This window comes from Berghia stephanieae, chromosome 4 (genome assembly GCF_034508935.2).
Source record: "Berghia stephanieae isolate SIO BIC M18660-M18661 chromosome 4, UCSD_Bste_1.3, whole genome shotgun sequence".
Classification (NCBI taxonomy): domain Eukaryota; kingdom Metazoa; phylum Mollusca; class Gastropoda; order Nudibranchia; family Aeolidiidae; genus Berghia; species Berghia stephanieae.
In genome coordinates, this window is record NC_088363.1 from 91,955,623 (window position 1) to 91,980,646 (window position 25,024).

At 36.1% G+C, this 25,024-nt stretch overlaps 1 protein-coding gene across 1 annotated transcript in view; it reads right to left on the minus strand.

Moving 5' to 3' along the window:
• LOC144971572 (hepatocyte growth factor receptor-like) overlaps window positions 1-25,024 on the minus strand; it is a 42,482-nt gene that overhangs the window by 15,746 nt on the left and 1,712 nt on the right. Inside the window, exons 2-13 of the mRNA XM_078912614.1 lie at window positions 14,811-15,996; window positions 14,052-14,243; window positions 11,627-11,773; window positions 10,419-10,604; window positions 9,380-9,516; window positions 8,238-8,373; window positions 7,581-7,723; window positions 6,768-6,995; window positions 4,281-4,377; window positions 2,270-2,420; window positions 1,573-1,670; window positions 322-477 (exon numbers count right to left, since the gene is read on the minus strand). Of these exons, the coding sequence (XP_078768740.1) occupies window positions 322-477; window positions 1,573-1,670; window positions 2,270-2,420; window positions 4,281-4,377; window positions 6,768-6,995; window positions 7,581-7,723; window positions 8,238-8,373; window positions 9,380-9,516; window positions 10,419-10,604; window positions 11,627-11,773; window positions 14,052-14,243; window positions 14,811-15,914 (2,775 nt within the window). The 5' untranslated portion in view covers window positions 15,915-15,996. The remainder of the gene's footprint in view (window positions 1-321; window positions 478-1,572; window positions 1,671-2,269; window positions 2,421-4,280; window positions 4,378-6,767; window positions 6,996-7,580; window positions 7,724-8,237; window positions 8,374-9,379; window positions 9,517-10,418; window positions 10,605-11,626; window positions 11,774-14,051; window positions 14,244-14,810; window positions 15,997-25,024) is intronic.

Sequence of the window (25,024 nt, forward strand, 5' to 3'; positions counted from 1 at the left end):
TTAAAATATCTGTTTTAAAAGCAGAATCATGTTCATTTTTATGAATAAATGAGAGTGCTGTTGCACCCAGCATTGGTATATTTTTGGTCTTCCCTGATCATCAAGCAACAACTGTCTTGATGAGTCTAATATCAAATCTGGTGAGAAGTCCTCTCTAATCAACAAGTGTTTTTTCAACATGGCAGTTATCTAGTTACTGTAAGTTTTTAGCGGGAAAAAAATGAAATAGTTTCCATCTTGATGGCTCTACAGTGCTGAGATAATTACAAGTTGAAATAAATAGCTTCAAATTCATTGAAGTTTTGTAAAACAAAGGCCTACCTTGACCGACTGTTTATCTCCCCCACCAACCTTGACACCTTTGAAATTCGGTTTACACAGCAATTGTAACTCATCAATGTGTGTCACATTGCAAGGCTCTCCTCCCACCAAAACTTTAATGTCATCTTTACCAAAGCCAAGGTGGAGGTTTCGACCCTTGAGAAGAGATGACAGGAAAAAGGTGTCAAAGTTCAAACAACCAAATATCAATTCAATGAAGCAAAATATTTTGGACCTAATAGCATTCAAGTCATAATAGGAATGAAAAGGAAGAAAACTCAATTACATATTTACATAAAGACTATATAGACACAACCACCAACACTAACAAAGTTATACAAAAATAACATACACCTTTTTTTAAATTTAAAAAATCCATGCTATAGTGAAATTCAAATTAGCACTTCAATGGTCTTTTCGAAAGCAAAGAGATCATAAAATGAGGTTGTTAGCCTGAGATTCAGAATATCGTAAAACAAGAGTTTAAAATCTATTAGTTCCATTTTTCACTATAGATTTAAACAAACGGATGAGGACCATAACTATTATTGAAAACATGCTGACCAGCCCTCCAGATTCTGAGCATCATTCAGTAATATCTATTTGAAAAGATAACATAAAAAAGTGTTGTGTCTTTTCATGTAACTGTAAATGTATGCAGAACAGTGTCAAAAAACATTGTGATAATTGATCACAAACTAGAGGGCCACACGACCAAACTGGTAGGCGCGTACAGGAGACTATTGTGGGGACTAATTGTTAGAAAAAAATGATGTAACCCAAACTGCAAACGAGTAACACACATATGTGCTGCTCAAGCGGTGGATGGCAAATGTATATTAAGTTTCTTCTCACAATATGTTTGGGGGGAAATTATATTGGAGCATGATGTCGATGGGGTAACAAAAAAAAAATTGAGCTTTTATATAGCGCAATATCCACTAAAAGTGCTCAAAGCGCTTTATATGGGATCCCTAGCCAACAGCAACACTAAACATTTAAGATGGGACATGACACCTGTAAGGCGATATTACAATTTTTTTTTTTCTGACATAGACGACGCTGTTACGGCCAGGTACTCAATTTACACCTGAGTATGGTGAGAGAAAATGAGTAAAGAGCCTTTTCCGAGCAAGGCTCGAACCCAGGACCTTCCGATCTGAAAGCGAGTGTCATACCACAAGACCACATAGCCGCACAGTGCCTTGGATACTCTTGAAGACTAGACAAATCTCAGAAGGAAATGCTTACAGCGAAGGCAATTTCTCCTTTATTGACATCAAATTCCTGAACTGTTTTCGGGAAAGGCTGGAATGTTGGGTCTGGATAATACTGGAATGAACTGACGTCTGTAAAGAAATACAATAGGTAGAAATGAAAAATCCAAAAATTCAGGAAAAGCAAGCTGTAACATCTTTTATAATTGTCTAGTGAGTACCTTAAAAAAAATATCATCCAAAACTAACTACACATTTGACTGTTTCCCTCCCAGCCAGGACTATGGCCAGAGCCAGGACAAAACCAAGTAATCTCATTCCAAGACTTACTTACTTACTTATCCGAACCAGCGACCACCTGAGCTCTAGCCCTTCGGTCTTGTGCCATGTTGTAGAAGTTAGACGTCTTTTGTAGTTGTTCCAGGTGACAATAAAGTGTGTTACTGATCTCATTCCAAGACAAAGACAGAAAGCATGTTGGAAAACAGACATAGGGGGATAGAAGACACAGTGTGTACCTCCCTGCCCACTATGGGAGGTCAGGAACCCAACCCAGGCAGAGATTGTTTTACAGGTGACATTTATGAATAATATCTGAGATAAGCTGTTTCAGTTTTACAGACTCAGTCCTGAAACTTATTGACTGCAGTAATAGAAACAATATTTTTGATGAGTTATAGACTTTGATTGATCAACCTTAAACAAAACGGAAATTATTTCATGGAGTTTACCAGATCTCAGTGGATTGGCGGGTATTTTGTTTCCATCAAACTCAAAGTAAATGTTAACAACTTGTGGAGGACGCTCAATTATCCCGAGTTGTTTTTTGACATCAAGAGACGGACAGGTCATCATGGAACCATCAGGTAGGCTTGTGCATTTCTTTTGGATAAAGTTAGAAAAAAAAAAACTTGTCCATAAATAATGAATGTGCTATTATTCAAGTGGGTAAACAATTTCAATAAACAAATACATTTGAATATGCCATCACAGTCACAGCTTAGAAAAATAAAACTAATTAAATCTCAACATAAGATCAACAGTCACACCAGAAACCAACAGATTTTAATGTAAATATTTATAATGAATTTATAAATTTATTATATTTCAACATAATCACAAGGTTTTATGGCAGGGTATTTATATTTCAAATAAAAAACTCTTTAGTGAGAAATTAACATGAAAAGTCAGAACATGTGAGTGGTTCCGATTTATTTTTTTTTCTCTTTTATTTATCCTTGCAATACATTACTGACTGAAAATGCGAAATAAAGAGATGGAGAGGATATTGACAGGCTTGGCAGGCCTGTAAATGGTTGGTGAAAAAAACGTCGGAATTTTTTGAACATGCGGAAATAGACACAACAGGACAAAAATATGGATTAATTAATAAACACAGCACAGATATGACATGTCAATTGACTAGTCAATCCTGTCACTTTCCCCAACTCATTTATAATGAGGTCCTTATTTTATGATACCAAAAAAAAATCCCAATAAATTGAGAGGGTCCAGGTCTGAGATAGTTGTAAAATGAAAGGAAGAGAACAATTCCTACCTTTTTGAAGGATGTGTATCTAGTGCTTGACACGAGAATCCGCGTATCTTCGCTCCTTTTTATTTTTTGTGTTAAATTCTTAAGCTGATTCTTTCGTTTGGATTAATTATTATAGAAGAAGAAGAAGAAGAAGAAGAAGAAGAAGAAAAAGAAGAAGAAGAAGAAGAAGAAGAAGAAGAAGAAGAAGAAGAAGAAGAAGAAGAAGAAGAAGAAGAAGAAGAAGAAGAAGAAGAAGAAGAAGAAGAAGAAGAAGAAGAAGAAGAAGAAGAAGAAGAAGAAGAAGAAGAAGAAGAAGAAGCAGAAGAAGAAGAAGAAGAAGAAGAAGAAAAAGAAGAAGAAGAAGAAGAAGAAGAAGAAGAAGAAGAAGAAGAAGAAGAAGAAGAAGAAGAAGAAGAAGAAGAAGAAGAAGAAGAAGAAGAAGAAGAAGAAGAAGAAGAAGAAGAAGAAGAAGAAGAAGAAGAAGAAGAAGAAGAAGAAGAAGAAGAGGAAGAAGAGGAGGAGGAGGTGGTGGTGCAGTTGTGTGTGAAGGAGGCACAAGAGAAAATTTTAAACAATCACGGTCATGAGGAAAGAATACTTCCACTGAGAGCTTTCGAAGAAAAATAATTATTACGCATCATTTTTTTCCCGTTAACAATTAGACAGAAACAAAGAATCCATTGGAAGGAGAAAAGAGATGGAGAAATGCATGTGTGTCTGTAGCAAAATAGAGAGAAACGGCCCGGTCCGTCACACGCTGTGCATGCTAGTTATTTACCGACTAGGTGTGTGCTAGACGACTCGTACGAACTTGTGCGACCCTCTCTCCTGCCTGTGGCACAGTAGGCAGGCAGTGAAGATACCCACGTTTAGCAGAGCATGTAGGTGGCATGATAATATAGCTAACTGATAGACGGCCTAGTTTTGTTTTGTCTTTGATTTAAAGTCATTACGAATTTTATTTTTACTATTAATTTTTTTTTTTTAACTTTTTTAATATTAGCACTTTACAGAATATATAGAGCAAAATCGTACTGTCAGAAATCCGACAATAATCGTAAGATTTACAGGCCTGGCTTGAGAATTTGTATAACAAAGTACCTTAAAAATATACTGAAAGAAGTTGCCATATGTAAGTATAGCTATAAGTATTAAGCATATGGGTGCTATTTGGAGTGAGAGGGATAGAGGTAGGAAATACTCACCACAAAAACTCCAAGATCTTTGTCGTGGATTCCCCTCATAATGGGATTGACAGAAGCATCCAGATTGGTGCCACTCACGGTTATGGGGATTCCACCGCTGTGCAGACAAATACATTAATTTTTAAAAAGCAAGATAAAAACATTTATATAGCACGATATTAACTAAATTTTCTGAATTAAAAATTCACCCCATACACCGGAGCATACTCAATGTCTCAATCGTTTCTATGTTATATGTTTGTGTTGAGAATATTGGCTATTAAGCTTAACTGCTGGTCAAAATTATTCGCGATGGTGGTGTACGAACGAATCGGCGGTCTCAAGAAGTGGGTGAGAGAGGGATCTAGTAATGACTTTGGGTTTGAAACGAATATTTTTGTGTTCGTGGATAGCTCACACGGTAGAGCCACGCTCTCACCTGCCAGGCGGAGTTGTCGTACCAATAAGGTCGCAGGTTCGAACCCCACCACCGCCGCGAAAAATTTTTATTCTCTATTGTCTTCTGGCACTTTTCTATTCACTTCATATCTTGTTGTTACCAACATAAGTGCCTGCTCCACTCACTTTTCTGAATTAAAAATTCACCCCATACACCGGAGCATACTCAATGTCTCAATCGTTTCTATGTTATATGTTTGTGTTGAGAATATTGGCTATTAAGCTTAACTGCTGGTCAAAATTATTCGCGATGGTGGTGTACGAACGAATCGGCGGTCTCAAGAAGTGGGTGAGAGAGGGATCTAGTAATGACTTTGGGTTTGAAACGAATATTTTTGTGTTCGTGGATAGCTCACACGGTAGAGCCACGCTCTCACCTGCCAGGCGGAGTTGTCGTACCAATAAGGTCGCAGGTTCGAACCCCACCACCGCCGCGAAAAATTTTTATTCTCTATTGTCTTCTGGCACTTTTCTATTCACTTCATATCTTGTTGTTACCAACATAAGTGCCTGCTCCACTCACTTTTCTGAATTAAAAATTCACCCCATACACCGGAGCATACTCAATGTCTCAATCGTTTCTATGTTATATGTTTGTGTTGAGAATATTGGCTATTAAGCTTAACTGCTGGTCAAAATTATTCGCGATGGTGGTGTACGAACGAATCGGCGGTCTCAAGAAGTGGGTGAGAGAGGGATCTAGTAATGACTTTGGGTTTGAAACGAATATTTTTGTGTTCGTGGATAGCTCACACGGTAGAGCCACGCTCTCACCTGCCAGGCGGAGTTGTCGTACCAATAAGGTCGCAGGTTCGAACCCCACCACCGCCGCGAAAAATTTTTATTCTCTATTGTCTTCTGGCACTTTTCTATTCACTTCATATCTTGATATTAACTAAACAAACTCAAGCCACTTAGAAAGGTCTCTCTCTCTCTCTCTCTCTCTCTCTCTCTCTCTCTCTCTCTCTCTCTCTATATATATATATATATATATATATATATATATATATATATATATATATACAGTCCACTCCTGATAATCGCAACACCTTGGGATCAGTGAAGATGTTGAGATTAACCGAAGTTGCGATTAACCAGAGTTGAGTTTGCTGTCCACTATTGCAACATTTTCCTTCTGAGTTTATACATGACTGCAGTATCTTTGGTCGAAGTATCTTTGGTTGTTGCAAGATTTTATAGCAATCGTCATTCGACCAAAACTCAACCAATTGTTGTAAACATTGTACGTAGTCCACCATAGGCTGAGCAATTGGAAACAAAAACCCTCTATGGATTTTGACAAGCAAAAGCAGCTTTGATTGACTTTCACTCTTTTCTTCTCAACATTTGTAAGAGTCAAAGAGATTATCCGTGATAAGAAACAATAAGCTATCACCAAACCCATTGGTCACAGTGCACAGTTGCCAATCCCAAAAGAAAGGATATCGCTCAGGTTCTTCATTGTCCACCAGTTGTCTAGACTATACACAGCCTCCCCGCCTCCATTCTAATGGTCGAAGATGACCTCACAAACCCATAATATAATGATCCGCTGTCTAATAGAGTGGTGACACACTACAGTAGCATTAACCCCGCCCACTCTTGATTATCATACCTGTCACGATTTCACCCATGATGAAATGGAATCATGAGATTTTATTTGATTGATTTATTGAATTTGCCACTTCTTGGGGTAAAAAATTTGTTGCGATTAACCAAAGTTTGTTGCAATTAACCAGTGACCTTTATATAGAATTAATTCTGTCTCTTGGAAAATGTTGCAATTAAACGAAAGTTGCGATTAACCGAGTTGCGATTATCCGGAGTGGACTGTATATATATATAAATTTGACTAATGATGACAAAAAAAGAAGTCTGAACAGGACACTTGGATATTTTTGTGCTGATTACCACTGTAAGAGTAATGTGTAGCTTATGGATCCATAGGATCGATAATGGATAATAATGCATAAACATTTTTCTTGACTAATATTCACAATTATGCCCCAATAAAGATTAAGGATAGGAACAAATACATGATAGAAGTACCTGACAAATGAACGTGCAGGAGAGATTTTGCTAATGTCAGGATCTGGAAGATAATAAAACTTCACTGGTTCCCCTTTGTCTTCTGCCATGAAGGTTGCATCATCAATCTTTATCTGGAGAGGTCCGGAGGCTTTAGAGCGGAGGGCAAATCGCCGACTTCGACTGATCAATGCAGTCCATCGCTCCATTTTACATTCCAACTGTGTGGCACTTTGTTCTGAGAGAGTTCTTAATTAAATAAAAGAAAATTAAATTACTATTCTGTCGTTTTTAACAAAACCCTTCTTTCTTTTCTTTGTATCCACAAATACACATTTAAGCATATAGAAACAGAATAACGATTTTAGATAAGGTTTTATCAATTGCTACGTAAAATCTTGGGATTAGTGGATAGCTACAAACTACAAACAGAAATTCAATATTTTCCCAAGACAAATACACATTTTTTTGAATAAGAACTTCAAAATAAAACTCTCCATAAAACTCAGTTTAAAAAAAAAAAAAGATTTCAATACATTTATTCATAATTTATATGCCTTCTAAAATGTCAAACTGTGGTTATTGGTCTCCAGTATCCCTGTTGTGAATAAAACTCACAAACGCTGAACCTAAATAGGAGAGATGTTATTTGACCAACTGTACCCAAGACTTCATAAAGTAACCATTAAAATGATTTTTTTATCTCTTAAAAACCATTGAGCCAATCCAAGTTTGTGGTGTGTAGTGAAATGGGAAGTAATCCATAGCAATGCTCAAAAGACAAAGAAAAGCTGATGCACGATCTAAAACTAAAAACAACCCAAAAGGCCCAACCTGTTGGTAATAAGATTACACTTGTGCTTGTCAACAGTCACATCGATTTGGGTTCCAATGTCAAGGTTGTTTCCTTGCAGTGTCAAAATAGTTCCACCCGATCTGGGGCCTCGGTGAGGGGTGAAGGAAGTTAGTGTGGGTATCTACCGGCAAACATAGGAAAAACATCAGGAAAATATATCAATCTATCATTGAGATATACATTTACTAAAAAAAATAGCAACAACAATCAATGAAATTTCCAAAATAATCAGTCTACTGATATTCTATTTTGAAAAGACATTTGATATTGTGTATGTATTTCAATCATTTAATCCAGAACATGGAATAAAGTGTCAGCAAAGACTAAGATTATCTTCCAGGTTCTCAAAAACCACAAAAACTACATAATCTTATCTTCTTATCTTATCTTATCTTTCAAAAGGCTTAATAGGAATTATCCTTTAAATGCCTTATACAATAGTTTATAATTACAGAATCTCATATAGCTTGCATTGTATCATTCACAGACAGTTTTACACAACTTTGAATGTCAGGAAAAATGTATCAATCGAAAAATACTATCATTCATAGAATACTGGTAATTGAACCTGAAAAGAAGCAGAGAAAAAAAAATTAAAAGAGAATGACAGCCCACTTAAGTTCATTCTCACCTACCTTGAAATGAAATTTTTCGTTAGAATGGACTTGTCCTGATATTTGATAGTTCCTACTCATTCTAGAATGACTGGTCACCCTCAGATCCACCCAAGCACTCATTTCTCTGGAAGACGATCTTGTGACACAAACTAGTCTGTTTTTAAATTGAAGCAAAAACCAAAATTAATTAATTCAAGTTCAAGTTAAATGTCTTTATCTGCAAAAAAGTGGATTGCCTCTCACTTCAGATTTTACACAATTATGTGGTGATTTTCTCCATTATTGTGTTATTGAATTGAAAGATAAATGTTTAATAGTTGACCTAATTTGTTGTTGTTGGTAATATCTAGGATTTCTGATGGGAGAGTGTTCCATTCCTTGATGGTTCTTGGGAAGGAACTGTTTTTATATTTGTTGGTTCTGTGTGTTGGGGTTGTGAACTTACTGCTATGATAATTTCTTGTGGCTGTACAGTGTTGTTTTGTGAAATACTGTAGTAGACTTACTGCTGTTTTGTTGGAATTAATTAATTAATAAATAACACTTTTTAAGCATGTTCCATGAACCAAATATCTCAAAGCGTTTTACAGGTAATGAATTATACATTACGAACACAGGTAATCAAGTTCAAACATGGAAACATACAACATATTTGCTAAAATAAGAGTATACTAGTTTACTAATAGCATAATAGTATGAGATAATCTGAGAGCCACACAATTTTGAACATTTAAGATATTCTTTAAAATCAGTTAAGGAAATATATATGACACGTCAACCCAGTCATTTTTGAATCATCTATGAACTACCTAATCTAATGGTGAACTTCAGCTTTGATAAATCATCAAATCTATTTCTACATCAAACCAATAAAATTAAACCATAATTTCACAAACCAAAAAAATTACTGGGTAATGTAAATGTTGCTGCTCGAAGTTCGAAGAAATATCAGTGAAACTACGCCACTACCATATCATCTCATTCATCTGTGGTGTTTCATTCATCCTGTTTTGTTGATAAAGGGGAAACCTGAAACGTTCATTTGATCTGTTTTTGTAATTAAATTGAAGCTTACATTCAATTTCACATTATTATTTATAACAAAAAAATTACTGCAAAATGGATTGCAACAGAGACAAATTATACATTTCTTTACTTACACTGTATCAACGACTAGCTTCTTCTCACAATTGACATCGCCAATTTTAATATCATGGGTGTCATTCTTAAAGCCAAAGTTTTTACCCTTCAAAGTAAGAAGAGTTCCACCACTGGTTGGTCCAGACAAAGGAGAAATCTGGGGAAGTTTATGTTAATAGTTTGAATTATTCATAATGGTCTAAATCCCTTCACCTTTTCACCAAAATGTCCTGATTTTTCACTTAAAACGCCTGTCCATATATCAATTAAAAGAGTGATAATCATCATATTAACTCACTCAATCCTAAAGATTTTTGATACTTTTCAAAATTGGAAAAAATGTATTAAAAATAAGCATGTGCGTAGATAGTTAGTTTTATTATCTATCATTAACATGTAAAAAAAACTAAAAACATTAGCTTTGATACTATGCCTATAATTTGTCACATAAAATTGTAATAAATAGGAATGGAGTAAAAGTAACCCAAGTAAACTACGGATATAGTCGGTGTTAGGGTTGAGTGAATTAACAGTTACATAAAAGGATAAGAAACAGATTTTAATTAATCCATTGTAGGAACGTATTTATTGTTGTGTTTCAATGTGTTCCAGTTTGTTGTTGTTTGGCCATTAAGTTGTTGTGAATTGTTCTCATGCTGGGTAATATTGGATGTCATGATGAGTTCCATTCACTGTTGTGTGTTGTTTCTTCCCGTGTATTTGTGACGTCACAATGGGTATAAAAACGGGGTTGCATTCATTTCCTAAGCTCTTTTTACTACGAAACGGATAATGGATATTTGATTGAAATTAGTCAAGTGTTGACTCTGTTTCTCTTACCGGACAAACATTCCCGGACTAATCGCGTAATTACCCACTATGGTGGCGACTACCCACTCATGTGGAGATACATGCCTCGTGCATATTATTTATTTATTTTATTTCTCATCGTGAATGAGATGTAAAAATCTTTTCACGACACCATCTCTATAACTAATAATAATTGACTTATTGGTAGAATACAAATTTTAACATATTAAGGTAAAAATTCTCTCTCACTGAATATAAAGACGGTGGACAAGAAGGAGTTATTGCATTGGTCATGGACATCCATGTCTGGCCTTGACATTGTTCCTTAGTTGTACAAGCATTCCCACACCAGCCACAGCCTATGGGGTCATTGTTTCTAAGGCATGTATCACAGTCTCCATGGAGACCACAAGAAACGGCCGGAAACTTATACACCTGGAAATAAATAAATAATAATACATATAACTTAATTATTGAGCAATAATCTATGATCATGTTTAATACTGTGTTCAAAAAGTTCTGTCCAACAATTGACGTGTTGTAATTTTTCAATAATGTTTTTTACATGTTTTTTTTTTTTTGTGCGGCTATGTGGTCTAGTGGTAGGACACTCGCTTTCGGATCGGAAGGTCCTGGGTTCGAGCCTCGCTCGGCGCATAGTTGAGTCCTTGGAGAAGGCTCTTTAATCACATTCTCTCACTGTACTCAGGTGTAAAATGAGGACCTGGCCGTTAACAGCGTTGCCTCTGTCCCAAAAATTTGTAATATCGCCTGACAGGCGTCATGTTATGTGTTGCTGTTGGCCAGGGACCCCTTGTAAAGCACTTTGAGCACGTTTAGTGGATATTGCGCTATATAAAAGCTCAAGTTTGTTTTTTTTCTACAGTTTCTATGAGTTTCTCACACAATTATACAGCCACTATGCAGTCTTGAAGAATGAAAGCAACTCACCTGGTCATGGTGTCACATGGTAAAGTCGTATTTTGACTTCTGAAGTCAAAGCATGCTCATCCAGTGTGTTGTTTTTAACACAAAACACACTAAGTGAGTACATGATCCAAATGCAGTATTGCTTTTGAAATTTTAATGAAAACTTTTATTGTGGCTTTATTATTCATCTTGGTAAAATTGAAAAATTCAGCGTGTGATCCCCCAATTGGTATGATTAATTCTGGAATTGAAGTTTCTGTTGTTTCCAGGCATTTTGGTGTGTGTAAAGAGACTATTCAACGTTGTTTTTTGTTTTGTTTTTTAGGGTTTTACGGCGCTAGCAACACATTAAGGTCATATCAGCGCCAGTAAAAAGGAAGAAAATGGGAAAGTAAAAAGTTCCAGAATTACAATATGATGATATTATCATTATTATTATGAAGACATCATCTTTAAGACTTCAATGGTTCTTCTGTAAGACTAGAAAGACTCAGAAATGTCAGCAGAACCTCAGGGGCAACACCCACCTTGTCTCCAGAAAGAACAATGGCGTCTCCATTTTCTGTCACCTCCATGTCAGCACTAATTGGTTTGGAGCTCAGCTTGTACGTTAAAAAATGTCGAGCTGGAGAATGGTCTCCGACATCAAGTGATCTAGGATCTTTCACTTCCACCTGAAAGAAAAATGAGGTAAAACCAATGTTATCTTTGTAAATTTTCAGTTAACTTAATACCAGATTCTTGGGGGGAGGTTGAGTTGGGTTTGTTTCTTGTTGTTGTTTTTTTTTTTGTGTGTGTTGTTTTGTTTGTTTTGTTTTGTTTGTTTGGTTGCTTTTGGGTTTTTTTTGTTTCTTTTTTTTTTTTGGGAGGGGGTTTGTTGGGGTTTTTAAACTTGATTTGTTCTTCTATGTCCTTCACTGTTTTATCAGTAGTGTATCATATATCAATTCATGGGTGCCAGCAGGAAGAAGTGCTGAAACCTGAAACTAAAATCTCGACACTTTGCCAAACCTGAAAATGTTCCTACTGAAAATGCGGCCTAAACTTTACTCTTATTTCATCACCATTTTTATACCGTTATTAAATGATTACACAGCAAAGGTGGCTGAATCACGTCTTCGAATTTTTACAGATGCTATTGGGTTATTTGACTCAAAACACTGAAACCGGAGGTATTTGACTTCGAGATATCGCGAAACCGGAATTCCGGCATGAACCGGAAAACTGGCACCCATATATCAATTTCAGATTTATATCGAATATCAATGCTTGCCCCCAGTTGTTACTTTCAGATTTTGTCTATGAGAATACAAATATAAATTTAGTAAACCGTTTATTTGGCAGAAAGTTCCCAGCCCTGGTAAAAAAACAGAAGATATTATTGCACTCAAGCAGTATCCAATAACCTAAGAATAAGTGGATGTAAGTTTTTTGGTAGTTAACTATATAATCATCAGTATGTGACTTGTTGGCAACAAATAAGGATATGAGAAATCTAGTCAATATATTGGACAATATCACACATGATTTAGCCTAGTATGGAGAAATAATATCTATGTGAGAACAAAAGTTGTAGAAAATTAATTGTTATTTAAATGACATATTTAAAAATCAATATATATCAGGTAGTATCAGAACTCAAAATACAGAATTCACAGCATAATACTGGAAAACAAAAAGAATTGGTCACATGGCATTTGTGAACATTTGTATAAATAACCGATTCATGATCTTCACGATCGATTCAAGACAAAAGAAGATAAATAAGCTTCCATTTTTCAGTGTCTAAAATTAGATAAGAAATCGGCAAATTTTGATGTGTTTTACTTCCAGAGATACAGATAATAGTTTTATTCTTTGGACAGCCACTTGTAGACCAAGTTTAAATTAATTTCAAATGATTCACGTCAAAGAAGTAGCACAACATTATCACTACAACCTTCTTGACTACAGGGGTTCCTGATAGCTATGACCACTCCTGTAAAGACTGATTGCCTAAATAAGCTCAGAAGACACCAGCAAAGCATCATCGTTCAACTAAGAACACAACACATACCGCTCAACAACAATTTAAGCAAAATTACAAAAGACACATCCCCTTCCTGCCCCCTATGTCAACACCCCAATGAAACAGTACTTGCTTGAATGTCAACCTCTTGAAGACCTGAGATGCACATTCCTCCCACCAAATCCAAGCATCAGTAACACACTTTATAGTCACCTGGAAAAACTACAAAAGTCGTCTAACTTCTACGTCATGACACAAGACCGAAGAGCTAGAGCTCAGGTGGTCGCTGGTTCGGATAAGTAAGTCAGTAAGTAAGCTCAGTTGGTAGAGCACTCGCTTCACAAGCAAAGACGATTTTTTTTCTGACACCCCCTGTCCAATCAGCACTGATTGTGTAGTTGAGTATGTTAGTAGATCTAGTGGAAAGTACTTTGCAACAGATTAGTGTCCTATCTTGAGGGTAGCAAGCAATTGCCATTGTTCATTTCATGCTTTAGAAACTGAGGCAAATTCTGGCTCCATGGGCCTGATGACTCTAAAGGACTACCCTGGACAACTTTTATGTTTGTCTCGTCTTTAAAATTGCATTCCATTTGGTGTTTTTAATAATTGTCATTATAGGGAATGAGATTAGCGGAAGAGTAGCATCCCTTGATTGGACGTCACGCATAGTCTGTGACGTCACCGGCGGAAAAGTTATTAAAGAGAGAACGTCATGTTGGTTGTGCGCATGCATCTCTCGTCCTCACAGCTTTGTCATACAAAGTCATTTTATATTGGTAACAATGCATTCAAACATTCAGAATTAGTTATTTGGTTATTTATCGACAGATTTATCCCTTTTTAAAATGTACTAAATAACAAAAATATTCTATTTGGGCCATTGTTAAGCGAATGATAGGCTTAATTTCACTTATTTGGCAATGAGTCATATATAAACTTACTTTGTGGAAGTTTCCATCCATGTCTCCCATTCCAAGAACGACAGACTTGGTCATCTTCATCACAGGTTTGAGGGCAGTTACAATGGTGTCCATTTTAAGCAGACTTTCCATTTTTGTGTTCCGGACACTGGTGACACCTGGACTCTGTTGGATTTCTCCGCAATATTCGCCATTGAAGATCTCATTGACAAACTGGAAAAATAACAATACAACCAACTTATTGGAATGTTGCTGTGCCTTCTATATCATTCATTGAGTTACGTTCTTTAATCTCATTATTTATATTGATTATCATCCATTAGCAAGTGCATGATTATTTTCATCATTATTATCATTATTATTGTCATCACCACCATCATCTTTATTATTATTATTATTATTTTTATTATTATTGTTATCATTATAACCATCATCATTATCATTATTTTTATTATTATCATCATCATCATCATTATCATTATTATTATTAGGAGGCCTTCCGAAAGCTCCTACATCCCCAGTATTCTTGTTTTTTATTATTATTATTATCATTATTATCATTATTATTATTATTATTATTATTATTATTATTATTATTATTATTATTATCATAATCATTATCATGATTGTCATTATTTATAGTACTGAAAAGCAGACCATTGATAATTGCCAAATTTTAAAATTAAAAAATAAATCAAGGCCTTCGATTTCATCTGAAAAAAAAATATCAGGTCTTTAAGAGAAACTACACCATTGCGTTTATGAAAATATGACACTCACCTTTATGTCATCTCCAATATCTATACATTTGGACTCCTCACCCTGAACCCAGACAAGGTAATGACCTCTGCCTTTGAGACACTCGTAGATTCCATCAGCAAAATTGTCATTGATATTTTTTAATTTTGACTGGCACATAACCGTGCCCTGAGCCTGGTCAACCTCCAGTCGTTTCCCAGGTTGAAGACGCACTGCTGTGATGTACAGAATGTCATCGACTACAACTGCAGCTGTTGCTTTGTTATACATGTTGTCATCATCATCTGGTAAACTACATTGTAATTCCATTTCAATGTAAGAGTTGAAGAGATAATCTGTTTTACAGAACCGGCCAATTTTGATTCGTACCACGTTACTTTTGTTGATATCTTTTTGAGCATTCATGACGACATATACAAATCGGTCCCAAACGAATGAGGCCACAAATGACATGTAATAATTTGCCATAATGTTTTTATTAACGTTAAGGCCTGAGATCTGCTTTAGACTGCGTACATCTCTAACGTACTTCAGCTCATGCTCAGTCTTGTTCAAAACAAACTTCCTCATGGAAATGACATGTGGAGAGTAATGTTCTGCTCGCCCATCATACTCTTGAAACACGTACATAAATTCATTACCCTCAAAGTCTGAATCACTTGAAATATGAAGTATAGATGATTTCTTACTTCCCATTAGCTTGTCAGGAATTGGTCCTTGAATGACTGTCGATATTTCAATATTCCCTAACGAATGGAAGCCACAGATGCCCTGCTTGCTGGTTCCACAAGCAAGCAGTAACTCCTTTCTAAAGCTTATCTCAACAACCTTGTAATCATTGGGCTCAAGATTTCCATCAGAGCACTCCTGATCTGGACTGCACGATAAACTGTCTCTTATCGGTCCATTCTCTACCTTGTGATACAAAGTCAAGTTTGGGTAGAGCTGTATCAAGACATTCCTGCCCCCAATGTAAATCATTCCAGAGTTCGGGTCTCTGGTGACAGAGTGAAACAGGGGTTTTTTGGGAGAGAGAGAGAATTCCATGACATCTAATTTAGAATGTGTGGACAATATGTAACACATCAGATGGATTAAAATAGATGATGTTGTTAATTGAGCCATTTTCAACGATGATAATGCAGGTACCAATAGTTCCCAAACTATTAAGAGGTGAAAAGAATTCTAATCGCTATCTGCAAACATTCTGAAAAAAAAACAAAAAACATTTTTATATATATAATACAAAGCCACACAAATTTAATTATGACACTTGTAATGGTATCTAATATTTCAAAGCACCACAAAATGTGAAAAATGATTTTCTTAACAGACATGACACTTACAGAAAGAGCGTGTATCTGTTTGTTTTAAACGGTTTAACGGCGCTTGCTTGCAACACATTTAGGACATATCAGCACTAGTAAAAAGGAAGGAAATTGGACAGTAAAAACATTCTAGAGGTACAATTAAAGAACTTGAGAAAAAAGTAAGACAAAGGGGAATTAGTTCAAATTGGGAACAGACGAAGATTCCAAGAGCACACTATCATTGTACTCAGTTTGATATCACCTTAAACTCTCACCCATACACCAGCAAAAGATCCCACTAAGAGGAATACACTCAAATGTTTACAAATCATCTGCCAAAAAAAAAAAATATATATATATAATATATAATATAACAGTACATAACTATACATTCGACTGTTTCCCTCCTAGCCAAGGACTCCAGCCAGGGTCAGGACAAAACTAAGTAATCTCATGCCAAGACAAAGACAGAAAGCAATTGGAAAACAGATACCGGGGGATAGAAGACACAGAAAGTACCTCCCTGCCCACAATGGGAGGTCGGGAACCCCACCAAGAGAGCGTTTGTTGCTTGAAAGACTCATGAATTGATAAAAACAGAGAGAAAGAGAGAGAGAGAGAGAGAGAGAGAGAGAGAGAGAGAGAGAGAGAGAGAGAGGGGAGTGAGAGAGAGTGAGAGACATAGAGAGAGAAGACAGAGAAAGTCATACTGAGAGAAGAAAGAAATAGTCAAACAGTGAGAGAGAGAGAGAGAGAGAGAGAGAGAGAGAGAGAGAGAGAGAGAGAGAGAGAGACAGACAGAGAGACAGACAGAGACAGAAAGAAGACAGAGGGGCTCAAACAGAGGAGAGAGAGAGGGGGGGGGGGGAGTAGAGAAGATGGAGAGTCAGACAGAGAGGAGAGAGAGAAGGGGGGAGAGGAGAGTAAGAGAGGGAAAGAGAGAGTTAGAGAGAGAGAGAGAGAGAGAGAGAGAGAGAGAGAGAGTGAGTGAGAGAGAGAGGGGGGGGGGGTTGAGAGAGAGACTAATAAATTGTATGACTGTGTATTTGACTAGCTGCACATCGTAAGCACTAACTCCTTGTTAAACTGCTATCAAGTACAATAAGTCATCTTAATTTACGTTTTAAAAAAATACACACCCACTATTAAAAACTCATATTGCATAAAAATCACAATAAATTTAATACACAATAAATTTCAACAGAAAAAGAAGGCTAGAAAAACTGAACAAAACACACATCAGTAGGAAAAACGGTGAGTGCAGAGTAATTATGTATTTATAGCATAGCCCAAAGCAGGCTAATTATCTTCCTTGCAGCCACTATACGGAGGCACTGTGATTTGACCTTTACAGATTACTAATCGTGATACTCAATGCTTAATTGTGCCAATAATAAGGGTAGAAAGTTGGTGGAGTGAGCTGATGAATATCTGAATACAATAAGTTGTAACCAGTTTTATTCACAACATTTAAGACCCATCTGAACCTACCTAGGGAAATATGAGTGATAGAGAGAGAGAGAAACAAAAAAAGAAAGAAAGAAAATGCAACAACTCATCTTTTATACTCTCGAGGATGGGAACATATTCTCAATAGAGAGAGCAAAAGAACAAAAGAACAAGATAGTTAAGATGCATATAATAGAAAAAGGAAACTAGAAAAGGCTGGGAAAATGCAAAATGACCGTTGCCATAAATTTGTTTTGTTTTGAATAGTTTTACGGCGCTTGTAACACATTTAGGTCATTTCAGCACAAGTAAAAAAGGAAGTAAATGAGATATTAAAAAATAATTATAGATTTACATTTAAAAGTACACCATAAAACGTAAGACAATGGGAACTAGTTCAAATAGGGAATATATATATATAGATTCCAAGAGCAAACTATCAGTGTACTTAATTTAAGATCAACTATAAGTCTAATCCAGTCACAAGCACAGAATCCAACTGAAGGGAATACACTCAAATGCTTATAACATTTCATAACAGACAGAGGATTTATAAGGGAAAAAAATATCACCTCCCTAAACTGACATTATACATTTGGCTGTTTTCCTCTAAGCAAGGACTCCGACCCGGGCCAAATTAAAAATTCCCAAAGGAGAAAGTTAGAAAACAGATATAGGAGGATAGAGGACGCAGTAAGTACCTCGATGCCCACTACGGGAGTCCCCATATATAAACTTGAAAAATAATACAGTTTTTTTTTTGTTTATTATTTTCTTATTTGGGGTGGGGGGGGGGGGGGTGGACTGATACTGATACAAGATACTAACAAATTGGAAATTACAGTTTCAGAAGAAAAAATCCAATACAAACAGGAAAAGATATGCATTAAAATTCTGAGACGTTATTCCACTCAACTCAGTTGCAACTCGGCTTCAATCATCTTCGTGCATAATATTAGCTAATTATCTCTACATCTGATACACTTATCATTGAAAATTATTTACGACTATATAAGGAGGAATGAGACAAGATGACTGAGAGCATTGCAATTATACCCCATAGGGCAGGGAGTTCGAGCCCTACCTTTGGTATCTCATTTTATCCTTGAGCATGAATCTCAGCCTCACTTTGTAGTACAGGTTTGTTTGGGGTTTTTTTGAGTGGGGATTTAATATTTCAAAAATTGGCGTCGCAACAGGGAAGTATAAACAAGCACTACACAGAACAGCAAATCAAGTTACTCTTTGTAATGAGTAGGATTTTTACCAATAAGTAGCATGATATTAATCATCTTCATTATCATATCTTTTATACTGGTGACATCCTATGAGTTGAGAGTTTAACTGCCTCCTCTCATGGAACAGTTTACTTTGACATCAACAGAGCTGCCAACCCAAACTGAAGAAAATGTGTCATTTTGACTAAAAAAGGGTGTAATTTTTAAGGAATAGGCGTCATTTTGACTGAAAAAGGGTGTAATTTTGAAGGAAAAGGTATCATCTTGACTGAAAAAGGGTGTATTTTTTAAGGAAAAGGTGTCATTTTGACTGAAAAAGGGTGTAATTTCGAAGGAATAGGCGTCATTGTTCAAAACATAGGCATTATTCATAAACATATATTCCACAATCATCTGCAATTGTGATTGGAAGGCTCCTCTCCACAATCAATTTGATAAAGAAAGACTAATTCTGACAAAATAAAGCTTCTGGTCTAAGCTTCAGAAAACAAGGTAAGTGGATGATGAAAATGCATCTCTTACGTTTTCAATGAGAGACAAAAAAAATTGCTTAAATCTAATCACCCATGACCTTGATTACAACAAAAAGGTGTAATGCGGAACAAAAGAACATAAAAGTGTAATTCAATTTTAAAATTGTAAAAATAAGCCAGTTGGCAGCTCTGCATTAAACATATGAGTGGATAAGAGTGAAACAGATGATTATGGAACGGAAATAAACCTTTATAACTTTTCTATATGTTTTGTCTTTTGAACACATTTAGTGAATATTATTCTATTTTTCTAAAACTTATGCTTTTTTTTTTTTATTCGTTTCTTTTTCATTTAGGGAGAGGGGGGGGGGGGGACATAGGGGTAATGAAAATTGATCAAAATACAACCTGATTTGACAATGGGGGCCAATGTTGTAGTACATTTTTAAAATGAACAGCACAGCATTCAAGCTCAGACCCCATGTCATGATGAAACTGTTATGTTTGTAGATTAATCTACAGCTCTAGACCCTTATAACACTATAGGTCGGAAAGTCGGAATTGACATTGCAGCATGGTGGGAACGGTATAAGGTGATGCTACAAAATTTACAACAACAAAAAATATTTTTCCCATCAAACATATAATCACACATACACCCATAAACACAAATATACACAAGCACGATAACAATATAAAGACATTGATGGTTGTATTGATTGAAAATATTAAGAGAAGAGAACTGTGATTTTAATAAAATAAAGTAAAATTATATTCCCTTTATTCATCCCATCCGGGAAATTTGTCTCTAGGGTTTATTCCATGGGAAGACTGGAATAACCCGAAATTCAGCGAGGTTACTTGCTTAAGGCCACACAGCACAATGGTGGGTGATCGAATTCGGTACCTTTCAGTTATGAAGCAAAGGCTGTTCTGCTGAGCCACGCTGCCCCTAGTGTCATGATTACAACCCCGGAAATAGTTTCACAAAAATATGATCACCAATACTCCTCACATTTCTTCATCAAATCGTCCACCAGCTTGTTTCTGTGCCGACTGAAAATCTTTTTCAACAAAAGACAACAGAGGCATTTACATGCAAGACCATCAAACAATTAGCAACAAATAAGACACCTGCAAGAACTTTTTCAAACAAAAAAACAAAAATTAACTTTCAGAATACGGATCACATCAAGATCAAACTTTTTTGCGACAATGAGTCACATTAGCTAACACCTGCCACTAAATATGATCATTTGTGACAATATGAACCAAAAGAGATGGCGCAGCAGAAAGTTGATTTTTTCTTCACTTTATGAAGATGATATAATTTGAACCAGTCAAATATTTGTTAAAAATATACAAATGGTTTGACCAAAACGTCAGCAAAGTTATACTAAATTTGGAAGAAATTGTGGAGAAAAATTTTTAAAAATATAAAATTTAGAGCAATCCTGAGCAATTCTAAATTCAAGTGCATGCGTAACCCGTAGACATTATGTAGATCATAGGTGTGAATTCACATGTTAATGGCAGATAAATCCTCATTATGTGAAATCACTGGGACTGGAAAATTATCCAGTTGATGTAAATTGGTGATAGTCATCATTCATGAGCCAGTCGTGGACGATCTTAATCCCCTTAATTCCCGAGTTTTTGATAAACACATGATGATCACCATCAGTTTGTTGGCTTGGGACCACCAAAAGCCCATCCCTTTCATATTCAGATTATTTTGAGGCAGTTTTCTAAATGGCCATTTCAATCATGCAGATATCCTTCTAATCTATGATCTAATCCTACCCTTTGATGTCTATAGCCACACCACGGTCACCCCTGATTGGGTATCGTTATTATCGGTAGTCTTGACACCACTCAATGCTATTGTTTATTACCACATAGGGGTAGGTATTTCAACTCTCGATGCACTTTGCATTGATAAATAGGGGTAGGTATTTCAACTCTCGATGCACTTTGCATTGATAATTAATCTTTTTATGAACTTTACTTTTGTAAGGCTGGAATAAATCTGACATGATTATCTTATGAAATCCAAATGCGATGGTTCAAATATATACAGAAAATCAGCAACAACTGCGACTACCTTGTTCATATCTCATATACTTGTAAGCTTTGTCCATGTCGTTCAACAAACCTTGAAAATAATGATAGACCCTGGAGATTGTGCTTTTTGTCTCCAGTGGACAACTCAATTTGTATGTGTACATTCTTCTACCCAAGAAGAGGATGGATTCTCATAACTTTAATTTATTTTAAAGCAGAAGTGGCAGAAGTCAAGGTATCGGAATACTTCATATACCGTAATCAAAGTTGAAGAATGTCAGAAAAGCATAACTGATTTCATAACATGTCAACAAGAAATGGACGATGAGAACCAACCCAACCAGCTGGAGAGGCCTAATTTAAATTTTGTTTTGTATTGACAATTGAATATTGAATGCAAAGAAAGTTGCAAAGTGTTGATAATTTTTTTTTAAAAAGAGATACCTAGTTTTTAGCAAAATGATTTTTCTTTAAAATGAATGCAAGTTCATATCCCAAAGTGGCCTAACTGGGGTCATTTTCAGAGACATCTCTCTCTCTCTTTTTCTCTCTCTCTCTCTCTCTCTATCTCTCTCTCTCTCTGTGTGTGTGTGTGTGTGTGTAGAGTGTTGTAGTGTTCTCTCTCTAGAAGGCACTTGCAAGAATTTTTTTCAAAATAGAGATATGGGTATTAATTTAGAGTAGAAAAATAAAGAGAAGTAAAAGATTTACTAGAGTGAAAAAATTATCTCTCTATCTCACCTGGTTAAAAAGTTATGACCGATTATGTGGTGAAAAATCTCTATATAGCTTAATTGGAAAATATATGACCAAAACACAGCAACCCAATGGATAATCAAGTATAATTCAGAAACAGCTTCAGATACAACTTTGAAATTTTTACATGTGGTTATTCAACATATCTGTAATATATTACAAACAGAAAAAGAATTCTTTATTGAGAGAGAAAAGTAAAGTTTAGAGCTGAAGCAGCTGAAATCAAGGAAAAATAGATCACGACATGCACATGAATGACCTATTGGAATTTTGGAAAAGTCAACAATAAAATATTTATTCACATGTAGATAGACCAAATACACCACTGAATCGGCGTCATTTAGTTGTTCACTTTGAACTTTTTGAAGTTGTTGACATTGTCTCTCTTCTGATTAAAACGTTATGGACTTGCAAGATGTCCTTTGCCATTATTTCTTATTAAATTCTACAGGTTATGGGCCCAGACAGGCTTAACAATTTTCGATGTTGAACATTAAAAGTGGAAAGTGACGTAAGTTTCTCTATTCGGTGTACTAGTGCTAATCAGCTAATACAATCAACAACAAAAGATTGTGGTAGAGATATGGAGAATGGATGTACACTAATGATGCTGAGCCTACAACTCTATCTGAAGCACTGCAAAGGCATGATGGTAAGCTTTGGAAAGAGGCAGCTGATAATGAGTACAATTCCCTTCTTAAAAACGGTGTATGGAAACTTGCTAAGCTTCCAGAGGGGAGAAAGGTCATAGGTTGTAGATGGGTTTTTAAAAGGAAACTGAACCCTGATGGCACTGTTCAAAGATATAAGGCTAGACTTGTGGCACAAGGTTATAGTCAAGTGTATGGAGAAGATTATGATGACGTTTATGCTCCAGTTGCAAGGTTTGAGTCAGTCAGGGCAGTCATATCTCAAGCTGTCAAGGAGAAAATGAATATTCATAAAATGGATGTTACTGCAGCATTCTTAAATGGTGAACTTGAAGAAGATATATATATGAAACAACCTGAGGGTTATACTGAACTTGGAAAGGGAGAGGATCTTGTTTGTTGTTTAAAGAAAAGTCTTTATGGACTCAAACAATCTCCAAAGTGCTGGAATGAAAAACTAGACACATGTTTAAAGAAAATGGGATTTCAGAAAACTGTGGATCCATGTGTCTATGTACGAGAGAAAACAAAGGGTGATAAATTCGTTATTTGCCTTTACGTTGATGATCTGATCCTTATAACCAAAGATGCTGAAGAACTTGTTCAAGTCAAAAGTGACCTTTCCAACAAGTTTGAAATGAAAGATCTTGGTGAACTGGATTACTTTCTTGATGTTGAATTTAAAAGACAAGAGAATGGGAGCATTTGGATGGGACAAGAATCCTACACCAAACAAATACTTACCCAATTTGGCATGGGAAATTGCTCACCGACTGATACACCGGTTTGCAACAGCCAAAAGCTTACTCCTGGAAATGAAAACAGTGAAAGAGTAGATCCTCGACATTACAAGTCTGCAGTGGGTAGTCTCTTACACTTAAGCAATAGAACAAGGCCAGACATAGCATATGCTGTAGGGTTGGTTGCTAGGTTCTCCTCAGACCCATGTAAGGAACACTGGGTGGCAGTAAAAAGAATCTTTAGATATCTAAGGGGCACAACAAATTTTGGCCTAGTGTATTCTGCGAATAACTCAGATGATGTTGTTGCTTGTGTTGGTTACTCTGATGCTGACTGGGCAGGTGATACTTCTGATAGAAAATCTACTTCTGGGTTCATTTTTCTTAATTCAGAAGGGGCTATTCAATGGGGGAGTAGGAAACAAAATTGTGTTGCACTCTCAACTGGTTTTGTAGCTCTTGTACTCCTTCTTATTTGTGCTTCAGTTTCATGAACATTACCCTCTAGGTTTCTTGTTTCATGATCATTTTCAGTCTCAGACTCTAAATTTAGATCAAGAATTGGACACTGAAATTCATTTTCCTGAGCTGCATCTCCCTTACTTGGCAGACCTTCAAATCTCCATTCTGTGAAAATAACATCTCTACTTAGAATAATTCTTCTCTTCTCAGTATCATAAAGCCTATAGCCTTTTGATGTTTGACCGTACCCCATAAAAATGCACTTTCTAGATTTTGGATCTAACTTCTTTCTTTCATCCTTTGGGATATGCATGTAGGCAGTGCACCCAAAACTTTTCAGATATGAAACATTTGGCTTTTTGCCTGTAAAAAGCTCCCTGGGAGTCTTATCACCTAACACTCTTGAAGGACTCAAGTTGTGAACATGCACAGCTGTATTTAACGCCTCAGCCCAGAACCTTTGGGGTAACCTGGATTGAACCAACATGGTTCGGACCTTCTCAATCAAAACTCTGTTTAATCTTTCAGCAACTCCGTTCTGTTCAGGAGTTTTAGGAACGGTGTACTCATGTCTAATTCCACATTCTAACAAGAACGCTTTAAATTCATTAGACTTATATTCCCCGCCATTATCTGACCGCAAGATTTTGATTGATTTCCCAGTAACTTTTTCAACCATGGTTTTGAACTCTTTGAACACACTCAAGACTTGGTCTTTAGTTTGTATAGCATAAACCCAGCAATGTCTTGTGCAGTCATCAATGAATGTTACAAAATATCTATTGTTTCCCAATGAGTTTGGTAAAGGGCCGCACACATCACTGTGAATCAATCCCAGCACATCATTGAGACATTGGTTTTCAGAGTGAGTAGGAAAGGGAGACCTGTGTTGCTTTCCCTTGGTACAAAATTCACAAAATGTTATTTTCTTCTTGTGATCAAAATCAAACTTTGATACCATCTTCTTTTGTGACAGTTTACACAAATTATCAACTCCAAGATGACCAAATCTACAATGCCACAAGTCTTCCTTTGACACACTCTGACCACCATCATCAAGAGAAACATATTCATGTTTACTTTCAACACTCAA